Source organism: Corvus brachyrhynchos, unplaced genomic scaffold, assembly GCF_000691975.1.
Source record: "Corvus brachyrhynchos isolate BGI_N302 unplaced genomic scaffold, ASM69197v1 scaffold69, whole genome shotgun sequence".
NCBI lineage: Eukaryota > Metazoa > Chordata > Aves > Passeriformes > Corvidae > Corvus > Corvus brachyrhynchos.
In genome coordinates, this window is record NW_008240228.1 from 5,859,627 (window position 1) to 5,873,367 (window position 13,741).

The window sequence follows — 13,741 nt, forward strand, 5'->3', positions numbered from 1 at the left end:
CTGCACCACGTGAAGTCACCCCACTGTAAAAAGCAGCCCCGGGGAGCTCAGGGGACAGAAACACCCCCGACAACCCCCGCCCCGATCCCGGGAAGCGAATCCTGGGACAGAGACACGGGCAGGACCAAGCCCTCGGTCCCTTCCTCAACCAGGCCAGGAGGTTTCTGACTGAGACCTGAGCATCAATTAATTCACCGAGGTCAAAGATAAAACCTTATCAGCGCCAGTCTGGGCACCGATCACTGGCTGCCTCTTCTCTCCCTTGTTCATTTTTCCTGCTAAGGTATTAGCAGGGAAAAAGTCAAACCCACTGTCACACGGAACTATCCTCTGAAGAAAGGCAGCTTCAAAAGAGCCAAGGGAAGCAGCTGGGAAAACCTCAAGTTGTCTATTTTTCATTTGTTTGTATTTTTTAACCAACTGCTCATTTTTACACCTGAAAATGTCTCTGAAGTGCCTTTAGAGCAGCACATTTATTGGTCTCTGCTGGCACATACCTGCCTTCCCATCCAGCTCAGTTTTCCATCAGCGCTCGCAGAAACATTTTCCTGGACACAGTAAAGTTATTACTTAACATAAGCACATATGGATTATGGATGCTCTGTATGGGTATTCCTGCAGTTTCCATTCTGTCAGGGTACCAACACAACTTCCTCCCTGCCTCTTTGGCTTTGCTTGTCCATGGCTACAAACATACATAAGCTGCTCCAAGACACCCCACGCACACTGGAAAAGCACAGGAGGAAACAAAAACCTCCTGTCCATGAGAGTACCCAAGCAACACATCCAACCCTCAAAATACTCAGTGCAGAACTCTGAAATCTCTAGTGAGAAGCCAAAGAGATGCTGCAAAACAGCCACAACAGGTTTAAAAATAAAAACCAAAAGGAACCATGAAAATCATGCCAGAAAGAAGAAGAAAAAAAAAAACAACCGAACCTCATGCTCTTTTAACATCAGAGCATACAAGAATGCTTGGAAGGAAGCCTTTAAAATAAGTTTCATAATTGGTTGTGATTGAAGAAAAGGCCTTATTCATCACATCACTCATCTTGCACCTAATTGTATGCACGTGTTTGGATTCCAGCCTGAAGCAATGGGTTAATTCTCCAATTATTTCACAGGATTAGAACTACTTTTTTTTTCCCCAGGAAATTTAGTGTTATTGTGAAGCCCATCAAGACATGCTATTTCATAATTAATACTAAATAAGAAGTGAATTCTCTCCTTTGTCTAAATAGCTGGCTTTGGCTCAGCTAGGAGCAGCAATTAGCAGGACAGCTTCCCCGAGCACATTTGATCTGCTACAGGGTTTCCTGCTGCAGATCAGAGGAACAAACCTGATTTCACACAATCCATGGGGTTTATGTTGGCTGCATGTGCTATAATTAAAATGATCTTTTCCTTTCCCCTCCCCCCACCCCCAAGGGCTTTGTTTATCTGCTTGTGCTTTCTCACCGAGAGGCACACGCATACCTAATTTAGAGTACTGTTGATTACACTTCTGCTCTTTACCAGCTCCCTTTGTAGCATTCACTGTTTGTAGTTCGGTGCAGAAACTGGGACCTGTTGTCACTGGTGTTATTGGTCTGTTTTATTAGCAGAAGTAGAAGAACAGTTCCCATGGAAACATTTCCATGTTTCATGGTACACTTTTCCTGGGATTCTCAAGGTTGGGTAGGGTGGGCTCTGGCCTTCCTAAATGGGAGCACACAGCAGTCTATGGAAGCTTCCCCTCCAGCAGGGGGAGGAAAAGACTTTATTTTTAATTGTGTATTTCCTCTCTTATGAAGTCTAATACCTGTGAAAACAGAGCAGCTCGACAGCCCCATGCCATTGACTGACGTCCAGGCCAACCACCACCACTCTGACAACAAACCAGATCCTATTTGGAAACGCCACCTCCAAACCCAAGAGAACGTTTTCCTTTCACTGTGACCCTCGTGCTTAAGGTGTGAGTGAAGCTATGCTTTACCAGAGCTCAGCACACTGGCCTGAGCCACGATGGTCCCCTGCCACACCAGGCACTTCCAAAGCTTCTTGAAAAAACACCCAACCATGCCATCAAACCCCTCCTGCTCCACAGTGGAGGCGTTCAGGCCTGGGAACAGCACTGCTCACAGGCTGATCCGAGCCCCTGGCACTTACCAACAGTGATGATAAAAAGAAAACAAAGTCACCTGTGAAAGGGTTAAACCACCTTCTCTCTCTCCCACCCTGCTTTTCTCTCAGTGTCTGCCACACACAGCTGAGGTCATTGCAAACAGATTGTCCCACCTAAATGCAGCACAAGATTCACCTGCAGCCACCTGGATCCTGGCAGAGCAGGTCCCCAACCCCCTCCCTTGGTCCTCTTTCTTTCCAGAAGCTGGGGATGGGCTCCCTGTGTTATTTTTTTTCATCTGCAGACTTACAAATATTTTAAAAATCATATATATATGATTATATATATATACACACACACACACTTCAACCTATACGCAGTAGGGGGGGGGGAGGGGGGGATGGAATCCAGAGAATCTTCAAACTTCAGGCCATGGCCAGTGCTTTGAAAAGATCATTATAACAAGTTCTTATTCAAGAGGAGAGTAATTATCATGTTCTAACAAACACATTAAATAATTCAGTATTATTACTTTGGCACTCCTTTGTGAACCAGGTGTTTAGGAAGCTGTTTCAGACAGAAGCATGGGATGCAGTCCCTGGGGTCCTTCCCCACCAGCCAGCATGAGGGGAGCCACTAATGCTTGGACTAGGCTGGAGCTCCCCAGAGCCTGACTCCAGCAAAGCCCCCATATCAATAGCATAGGGTACTATGGTTTTACTTATTTCTCCATTTTCTAATTACTCACATGGAAGTGTCTGAGCTTTCACAGTTAAGACAGATTCAAGTAAGGTTTATGTCTCTGGTCCATGTTCTCTTAAGTTTTTAAAACACAGTCATATTTGTATTTATGTAAGAGTATTCAAAAGTTAATTTTCTTTCACATTACCATCTTTGTTTTGCTTGACACCCACCAATCCTACATAGTCTTGGCTAAGCCTTCCCCTCCTCTCTGACCTTCTGCACATTGAAAATCTCAACCATGCCATGCTGTTTCTGGAATAAAAAAACCAACCGAACAGGAGGAGTCTGGAGCCATCAAGGAAGAGGGGAAGGAGCTTTTTCTTTAAGAAAAGAGTAATTCCTAGCAAGATGATTTGCTCATTCCTCTTTTGGCAGTTCCCCTTCCCCCTCACTCCCAGCATTGCACACATCAGATGTGAGTTGCCAGCTCAGGCAAACACCAACTCACAATTCACTCCTGGGCCTGCCTGCACGTGCTAGTAAGTACCACAACCCCAAAGCAGCCCAGCAAATTCCTGTTTGCTGGTTGATTAATTAATGCACAGCCTCTATTTATTCACTCCAGGCAGAGCTGCTATCAAGTCAGCTGTCCTTACCTTTGGGATCTTGGATGACCAGAACTGCAGTTCAGTGCTAGTATGGGGACATTCATGCCTGGGGTCCCCATGTATGTGGTTCACCTGAGCCTGGAAAACACAAGTGTGGAGATAGAGATTTTGGCATTCCATACCCAGCAGCTGCATTTGATGGCCCATTCTGCTCAAAATAAAGGACAGCCTCATCAAGACTTTTTTCCACTTAAAAGTGGGGGGGGGGAGGAGCCAAGCTATTTTCTTCTGTATCAAAGTGGTGAGATCAGTATAAAGAATTCACACCACCCCAGGACTTACTTCAAAAACATTTGGGGAATTAAACAATCCAGTGCCCTGGCAGGGCTGGTATTTGCTGCGGAGACAACACAGAGAGCCTGGGGGGCATTTGGTGTTTGAAAGGTTTGGGCAGCACAAAGGAGCGCAGGGCCAGGCGCTGTCCCCAGGCCACAGAGGCTGTTTGGGCTGGCTCTGCTCAAAACATTAAGAAGGGCACTCTGGCTTCACGCCACATTCATAAACATGTCCATCAAGTGCAGCCTTTGGGGAACAGGCTCTACTAAAACCAGTCACTTGCTGAAAACAAAGTGCCATTCTTTACCTTCTAACCCTTCAGCAAAGCAGCTTTTCTACAGTACAGAAGGTAAAATCCACGCCATACATCCACTACACAAGTGCTATTTAAAATTCACTCACACGGTGAATTTATAGCTCATTCAGGCTCAGCTGAGATCCTGGGAAAGGGCCTGTAACAACATGGGCAAATCTTCAACCAAAGCAGAAGTCTGCTACAAACAACTGTACATAGAGTCCACAAGGCTTGGCACAGTTACATTTCACTGAAAAAGGCTTAACCACAGGGGCAGGGAGCAAGACAGAGGAGCTGAAGGCCCCCAAGTACTACAGCAACATTTATTCATTAGCACAGAGGCATTTCAGCAGGCTACAGACCCCCCCCCAGGAGCACTGATTCCCTTCTCCACACACTGGCCACTTCCTCCTCTTAGGAAGGTGCACTTTAAGGAGTCCCCATGGGATTTATTAGCTTCAAGATATTGATTGTACTAAGTATCTCTTTTCTCCAGAAAATTTAGTGAAAGTTCTCTGCTGTGCAGTAAGAGCCAGCCCTTTCCCCCACAACTCAGTACTGGGGCAAGGATGTGGTGGCACATGAAGCCACCAACACACTGTAGGACACTGCCAGCCCCACCAGCACCCCTTACCTGAACAAAAAGACTCCAAGAGCTCCATGTTCCCCAATCCTCACCTCAAGACTGGCTTGTGAGGAGGGGAGGAAGAAGAAACCAGCACAGGTGTCCTGGGGCTGCAAACGCAGCACAGCTGAGGACTGAACGAGTTGCACCTGGTCACAGCCCCCTGCACAATCACACACAGCTATTCCTCATTTAACAGAAGACAGAGAAGCAACTTCACTTTGCTGGGATTTTTTAAAGACACCTGGCAAGAAAATGAAGAAAAATGCACAGCATGCAGCTAATTTCTCAACCAAGCAGGATTTCCAGCAGCTCCTGCCTGTAAGCCCAAGCAGCTCAGAGCTTCAGTCAGTAAAGGAGAGCAAACAAGGCTGGGATTCTATAATTTATTACCATTGCTAAGATGAACACAATACTTGATACCCCATCATATGCAGAACTGTAAAAAAATAGTTTTAATACAGTATCAAAATTTACACAAGTGTAGTGTCAAAAGACCAGTGTCCCTCGCTTGGCCCCTGCACGTCCAGAGCGCAGGCACAAGTACAGGTGTTACAGCTGTTCATACATACAGAGAGATAGGAATACAACAATTGAAATTGAACTCTGCAAACAATATAGGGGAGAAAACAACGTGGAAAGAGGACAGAGCTGTCTGGGCTGGGGGTTATATCAGAAACCACGCAGGAGGGCAATGGCTCAAAACAGAAGGCTGGATTCTGCATTTCCAACTCAAGGAGAAGCAGTGAACGGGAGTTTTGCCCGAGAAAGCAATGCTGGATCAGAGGCCTTACATTGAATGGTACCAAGTGAAAATAACAACAGAAACCAACAGAATTACTGCTGCAAATTAACACACTTTTTCTGAAGACAGATAGCAGATTTACATCATACGCCTATATAACAAAAGATTGTACAGCAACCGAGCTACATTCCACTGCAAATAGCCCACGGACACAGTCCAAGCTCAGAAAAACAGAGGTTCTGACTTTGGCTCAAAACTTAGTAACCAAGAACAAACCAGAAACCCAGGAATTGTTGCATTCCTATATTTTTTTTAATTAATTTTTATTAGTCTTTTTGATACTCAGCTATGGTAAAAAGTTAAGCAACAGCATTCAGTCACAAGCCTGTTGCACATTCATACATGAAACTATCATTGCTTTAAGATATACACAAAATATCTATTGTTGTAATTCAATACACACAACTAGGATCATATACACAGAGATAAAAATAAACTAAGCACATCTAGGGCGCCGTCTGGTCAAATCTCAGGCAATCTGAACAAGAGCTTTCTGCCTCATAATAATGAAAGACATGCTCTGAGGATCATAAAACCTTTTTCTTTGAAAGAACGCTACAGTGGCAAGAAAAGCTTTTTTTATAATGCAGTGCAATCTTTTAGATCCTTGTAGGCTCTTGTTAAATAAACCAGCATGTCTCTAAATTAAACAGTAGAAATTAGCATCCTGACAATTGGAAAATATTTTCCAAAATAAACTCTGATGGAAATCCTGACTTGAGACCTGTAAGAGTGATGCCTAAGTATTCTGTTAATTAAAGGGCCATTCATTAAACACCTTACACCTCTTCAGAAGATGTGCATCAATGTGAATCGAAAAGAAAGCTACCTTGACTTTCATTTAGAAAGAAATTGCGGATCACTACAAGTACTGTAGTTATGCTACACTACCGGCTGGTTAGGACTTTATGGTCTTTTAGCACCTCCAAAGGCAGGTATTCTACCAAAGCAAAAAAATCACCTGGAAATTGCCTAAGCACCATTAACGGATCCTTTACAGACTGAAGTGTGAGTTACTAAGAAGCGACTTTCTCAAACCTGCGGAGACCAAAGGCACAGTTTATCAGTGTCTCTCCAGTCTGCTGAAAAACCTCTCTTAAATCCAATGGCAAACTCGTTCAGACCTATCAGAGATTCACTGTAACTAACCAAAATAAAACTTATTTTGCGTAATGCCTGCAGAATCCCAAATATCTTTTGGTTAGGATGGCAATACCTCAGTGCTTCTAAGGGTGGAGTGTTGCAGTGAGGGTGCAGCTCTTCATTAGCCGGGATATTGGAACAGCAGGATTGGGGGACACTGCCACACAGCTCCCCGCCAGACCCCTGTGCAGAATGTCCCCCCTTTCCAGCAGTCTCTTGCAGTGCAGAGCCCCCGACGTCAGCTGGGAATTGCGGCGGACACAGGCAGTTCTTCCCCTCTCCTGGGCAGTTCAAACTCGTGCTCTTCAGAGAGAGGATGTGGTCAGGGCCTCTTACATAGGTCCTTTATACTGATTTCCTGACAAGTGTTGTCTAATTCCAGGGCACGACCCTGCAGCATCTCCAAGTTTCCTCCACACAACCTAGAGGGAGGGATGGAAAGAGAGCTCATTATCCCCAGTTAAGGAGCACTGGCGTTCCTATGGACATGCATCTGGAATGCCACAGCTTGGAACACACACCATGCAGCACAGGTAGGACACAGGGGAGGGACACACAACAGGAGCAGAGACTGTCTCCCATGGGACACAGCATTCCTTGTGAACACAGAAAGCACATGCTGCCAGGTAAAAATGATTAGAAACAGGGACACATGAACTGGCACGTGCATCATGGGGATATTTTACGCTTCACACACAAGACTGAGGGTGTTTGCAGGTCTCAACAGAAACTCTGTCCAACTATTTCCCCAACCACATCTCTTGTAGAATGTGATTCAGAAGCACAAAGATCCTTCCAGAGGTGTCTAAACATCTCCAGCTTAAAAACCACAGAGCAGTTCTTCCTCTGCTTCAAAGCATTTACTTGTTCTCTTCAAACCAAGGAAGGCATTAGGAGTGTTTACTCCACTAGTTCTTTCCTGAGGTGAGAGGAATTGTGCCTGCAGCCACTGTGCTACTCTGCTTAACACCCATGTTCCAATGTCAGAATTAAAAAGGCAGAGAAGTGATACCCCCCAATATTTAGGGAGGTATTTTACAATGACTTACAGAAAGGTCGATGGAATATGAGCACAAGAACAGTAGCTTATGTCAATGTCCCCAGGCCTCTCAGGGACTGCTAGAGACGAGAATGGTGATTCCTATCAATTGTATTGCAATTTCAGACTATTTTTTTGTAACTGCTACTAAATCACCCATTAATCTCCAGGCCAACAGCAATATGAGTGTCAAGAAAGGTAAAAGCTGTTTTCCATTGTCATCATTCATTATTTGTATTTTACCAGTGCCTAAAGTCCAGCAGTGAACAGACACTGCATTAGCTGGCACTGAATAAAGACAAAGGAGCTGGATCCTGGGAAGCTGACATCCTGAAAAGGTAGCTCCTAGAGCTGATGAGCAAAGGCAGAACAAACCCAAGGTCCTACTGTGATCTGGTACAAGAGATGGGAAAATAACCCAGTTTCTCTGAGCCTTTCCTGAAGAAAACCTGAGTGTCAGCATGAAAACCAGAAATACTTCAGACTGGAAGCAACACGACTACAGTGTTACAGGGCCAAATTCAAGTCTTTAAAGGGAACTGTCTTTAATTCCAGTGGGTGGGCATGACCCAAAGCCTGCAAACTTGCCGTATGACCAGAACCTTGCAGCCAGAAATCCCAAGTCACCATCATAAAAAACATGTGTGCTTTAGGCACGTTTGCTGTGCAGTGAAACACTGCAGTGGTGAGAGCATGAAAAACGGGGGTTCAGGGACACCTCCCAGACTGGGTGTCTGTGGCACAGCCAGGCTGGGTCTGACAATTCTTTCCAACATCTGCTTCCTGATTTTCCTAACTTAATACTATCAAAGAGGAAGCTCTCTTGGACAGCTTTTGTGAGAAGGCACATTGCGCCTAACCATGACTTCCAACAATTTTTCTTGTCAATAAATATTAAGACAAGATTTACCAAGCAGCTAATGCTGACACAGTAATAAACTAGGAGATGACACTTCCCAAGGTCCTTTAGTTCCAGCTGAATGAGTGACCCTGGATTGCTAGGAAGGGGAAAACCCACACAGGAGAGCCCATGCCCTAAGCACAAGTGACAAGCTGGGGTCAAAATGTCACTCAAAATCACTCCAAATTTCAGCAGAAACCTCAGCTAAAGGACAGCTGTGAGGCTGAGGATGCAGCCATGGAGATTCCTTTTTAGCTTACTTCCAACATACCAGAGTGCCAGGATGCAGGAATGTCCCTGGAATCCAGGCAGGAACCTGCACCCAACTGCAGGTGAGAGCCGTTACATCTCCAGGCTGCAGCAGCATTCCAGCCCTGTGGGACTCCGTGAGCAGCAGGAAATACCCATGGAAATCTCAGCTGCCCGAGCCCTCTTGCCCAGCTACACCCTAAAATCCCAGTTGGTGTATACCACCTTCCCTTGGGTTCCCTTCCCAAGTGAATTGCAAACAAAGCTTCCCAGTAACCTGAGGAAAATATGAGTAACACCCCTCCAGACCGAATCCAGACATTCCTGTGCTTTGGAATTACACCCATGCTCACTAATACACCATGAACTGCCTCTAAACCCGCTGTCACATGTGGCTACATTCTCCTAAGGCACTACAAGCTTATAAATACAAAGCAAAACCATTCCCAAATACATTGTTGATGAGCAGGCACCAATTCCATATGCACATCCTGAGGAGAGAATTCCCACCTCCGTTACCTTAATAACATACCAGCACAATCATCTAACACCACAAAATTCCTACAGCATGAATTACACATCCATATTTGCGTTTTGCAATATTTTGGTACCAATCAACACCATGCATCAAAATTATGGAGCTCAAAGTGAAACTTGTCATCGTTCCACTGTTTTCACAGGCAAAATGATGCCATGGCAAATGTTTCCTGTGAAACACCCACAGTGCATCAGGCTGCAGCTAAACACTGAGTTACAGCCTGGCAGGAACTGCAAGGAGAATGCAAAAGGAAAGAAACATTATAAGTCGTTCATCACAAATCCACTGTGCTTTGAACATGGACTGGGTGGGTGTAAGAAGACAAAACCAGAAAGAAAATAACCAACTATTTTAAAAGTATAATAATATATCAATAGTCAAATCAGGCACGGATTATAGAAGTCAGAGGAACAGGGAGCATTTCAATGCCAGCAGCAGAGCTTTGAATGGCTGGGGAACAAAGGGACAAGGTGGGATACAAGTATATATTTGAGATTTACACAAATGAAGTGATAATGTCAAATTGAGCATTTTAGAAGTGGCATTACTTACATCACAAGAATTTTTATGGATTACTTTTAAATATGTATGAGTTAGAAACTGGGTTTTATCCATAAATTACAAAGGAATATCATAGGCAGAAAAATACATAGGGGCCATTGTTCAGGTGGGGAAACTGAGGCTGCCAGGCTTCATCACACTTGCCAAGTTTTATTCTTATGAAGGATAAATTCAGGTCAGCTGAGTCATACAGTACTTTATCCCAGATATATTATACACATAGATTTTTCTGATCAATACTAACCCACATGTTAACACTACAGTGTTCCTAATGAAACAGTAATTGCATTACAGAAACAGTAATTGACTTAATTTCCATATAAAATCTTCAAGGGCATACTGTCAGCATTTAAACGAAGATTACTTTGCATCTTCAGGTGTTTCCAGGCTCAATATGGAATACAAAATTAAACCCCTTAAACTTACACTGCACATTTTTCCAGCTGTCTCAGTGCAAAGTCAATCCATGCAGAGCACCACAAGCAGGTTGGTCAGATACAACTGGAATGGGGACACACACATGGCAACTTCTTCTTCCAACCATCCTGCCTGATGGAGCAGGTCATGGAAGAGCCTCATCTGACCGGCAGCATGGCAAAGCTCTGCTCTTGTTCCCCACTTCCTCCACTGGCAGGAGATTCCAGGCAATTTTTAAAATATTTTTTCATTTTTTTCAAAGTCAGGAAAACAACAGCACTATTTTAACAACCACCTCCTCTGTTTTCTAATGGAAATGTCCCTTTAAAACACAGTCCTGCTCTTCAGATTTCGTGCTGTTCACAAGTGGGCTGCACTAACAATGAGGTTTTATAACAGAGACTATTTCTTTGTTGCAGGAATTCCAAGTTGCCAAATTTGTACTGAAAAGCAGGCTCCTGGTGCTGGCTGGTTCTTCCTCCTGCACCTGATTCTGCAGTGATGCAAGGATCAGCTGTGCATTCCCCAGAAAGGTGGGATCAAACCCATATGCCTCACCCTGGGAAAAAGCAGGGTCTGCTCCCTGGCTGGGGATGGGGAAGTTGGGCAATCTGTGAGCTGACAGCTCACTTTCCATTTGGATACAACACTTCATTTATATCAATTGCTGCAGTACCTCCTGGTGAACTTAAAGCACAGCTTTCACATCATATTGAACTAAACTCTGTGTATTTCTTATCAATCCATTTCAGCAAGCAAAGCATCAGCTGTTGTTCCAATATTTCACTTACACGGACCAGCTGTTACTACAGGTTGTCAAAAGCACCTTGTTAAATGCTCCATTCAGGGAAGAGCCTTTGCCAAGGGGTATTTTAAGAGAACTACAAAAGGCTTTTTTCCATAATGACACATGATCTCTTGACAAAATTACATGGCATAGCTTTATTTTCTAGGCAGCAGCAGGTGAAATACATGGAAGATGCAGAGAGGACCTGGAGCACTCTGAACCAGGCACTCCTCGGGAGCTGGGAACGTTGTACGAGGGTGAGATCAGCGCGCTCCTGGGCTGAGTGCAGCTGGCAGGGACGCGGCTGGGGCGGCCATCGCGGAGGGGACGTGCAGCTGAGGGCATGAGGAGAGGGGCTGGGGCACTCTCTGCTGCCTCTCCCCTCTGCATGCCAGGAAAACAGGCGAGACGGCTGCGGGGAAGCGCTGCTGTGCCCCGGGGTTGTGTTACAGGAAGGGACCTGATGGCTGTAATTTGTGCTCGGTTCACTTGCATAAACCCATTTCCTCAGGCTCCACGGAGGAGAAGCCGATGTCACCCGGCCTGAGGGAGACAATCACTGTGCGCAGGAACTCGAATGTCCAGGCAAGCCAACAGCACCGCTGAGCTCAAAACCAGAGCAAATGTCTACAAAAGTCCCTTCCAGAAGGAGTGCCAACCTCCCACTCCAAGTATGTCCCTGCAACACCTGTAGAGGTGGGGAATAACACCCCCTTAACCTAAAGCAGGTTAGGAATGAGTGAAGCACAGAAAAGAAGAGGTGCACAAAGCCCCAGAAAACCACGTCTGAGCCAGCACTGGGAGAGAGGAATACACAGTCCTTGCTCTCTGCTCAGCTCTCCCTCAGTTTCATTCCCCTCCAGAGGAACACGGGTACCACTGGCACCTGTGCTGCAGTGGGACAGAGAACTCAGCCACTTGTTGTCTCATGTCACCCCACAAACCTTGGAATCTTCTAACACTTTCTAAGTTTCTTTAATTGCAACAGTTTTACTGCTGACAGAAGTGAGAACTTGAGATTTACCCCTCTGATTACTTGTGTCAATTGCTGTATATCAATGCCACACAGGCCTTTGCAATGTAGCCCTGACTTCAGGGTAAAGCACATCTGTTCCCATGGGAGTTTCAGCACTGACCTTGGGATTGTGGTCTTTGCCATTTTTAACAGAAATATACTGTGTGCCTTGGCTTTATCTCTGCATTAAAGTCTTTCTCTTTGCACGGGTTACAGGAATCCCTTGTATTCCACTGGAGCACAAACATGCATCCTCAATGAAAGACTTCCTTATTCAGCAAAACACCACTTCCAGCTTCAAAGAAAAACTACAAGTGTAAGTAATGTGGAGAGCAGCTACAGCTGGAATCAACACGGCTGTGAGGGCGGGACCCTGCCCAGGATACACACAGTCCACAGATGCAATGAGTGACAAACAAAAACAACCCCACTCATGACAGTAACATCCCAGTGGTGCCCATGGGGATGTTGCCAGGACAATACACACGTGTTGAGGGACAGACAGGACGTTTTGCATGGACTGTACCAGAGGAGCAGCGTTACCTTCAGAGCATTTACCACTGAGTCAGACTGCTGAGAGGCTGAGCCATGTCCACTGACGTTGGCTGGCTCGTTTGCAGAGCAGTGACTCCCCTCCGCCCCTCCTGGCATCCTAATGGCATCCTTCGCAAAAAATTAAACACTATTTAATACACAAAAGGCTTGGTCACTAATTAAAACAGATGTCAGTTATTTATTGCTCTTTTGCAGAAGGCTCAGAAGCACTGAAGGTGTGTGTTACTCCCAAGCTCCCCTCTTTCTGTGCCACAGTAACCAAGGTCCACTTGAGGCAGCGTGGGTGGCACTGCAGAGTGTCACCCAAACATTCTGGCCCTCAAGGGCGTCTCCCTGGAAAATCAGGACATGACAAAATTTCTTATGTGTGTACATCACCTCACAAAAGTGCTACAAAGTTTACAGAGATAATTTCAACCTCACAGGAAGGTTTTGAGAAGGTCTAATTTTATCTCAGTAATTCTGGAGGTTGTTCCTTCAACAGAACTCACATTTTTGAACGTTGCTGCGAGGTTTGCAATATGAGCTGAGCCACAGCCAACCAGAGAAGGAGCCAGGAGCTCCGGGCTGCCAGCTCACTCCTTCCCTGCCTCCAGCTCCTCCAGGGCAAGGCCATGGCCCCCTTGGCCTGAGAGATGTCAACCTGTCCCCAGCAGTGACAACCTCAGGGCTGTCCCAGTGGACACCTGCAAGGGCTCTTCAGGACACTGCCAAAAAAATGCACGCTACCTAAATTCTTCCAGCTCAGTCACCTCAAACTTTGCAGGATGTAAAGCATCTCCTGGAGTGAGGTAACCTGAGCAAGCAGGCAGCTCTGGAGGAGTGCTAAAAATACTCCTGCTGCATCTGTGGGCAGCAATGTGAGCACTGCAGCCGCAGGGACCGCCCTAGTCCCGCTCCTGAGCTGCTCCCAACTTGCCCTGCTCTTCCCTTTCATTCCTTATGCAGAACTTTGTGTAAAAAAATTGAGAACTCCGAAGAAGCAAAATGTTTCAAAGACAGAGAGAAGGAAAGTTCCTTCCTTAAAGAGTAATAAACACCATAGGAAACATTAAGAAATAATGTAGCATTAATTCCTG

General features: G+C 45.4%; 1 protein-coding gene across 1 annotated transcript in view; it reads right to left on the reverse strand.

Moving 5' to 3' along the window:
* Positions 1–5,024: 5,024 nt before the first annotated feature.
* CCDC85A (coiled-coil domain containing 85A) overlaps positions 5,025–13,741 on the reverse strand; it is a 67,397-nt gene continuing 58,680 nt past the window's right edge. The window contains exons 5-6 of the mRNA XM_017745228.1: positions 12,651–12,770; positions 5,025–7,022 (exon numbers count right to left, since the gene is read on the reverse strand). Of these exons, the coding sequence (XP_017600717.1) occupies positions 6,933–7,022; positions 12,651–12,770 (210 nt within the window). The 3' untranslated portion in view covers positions 5,025–6,932. The remainder of the gene's footprint in view (positions 7,023–12,650; positions 12,771–13,741) is intronic.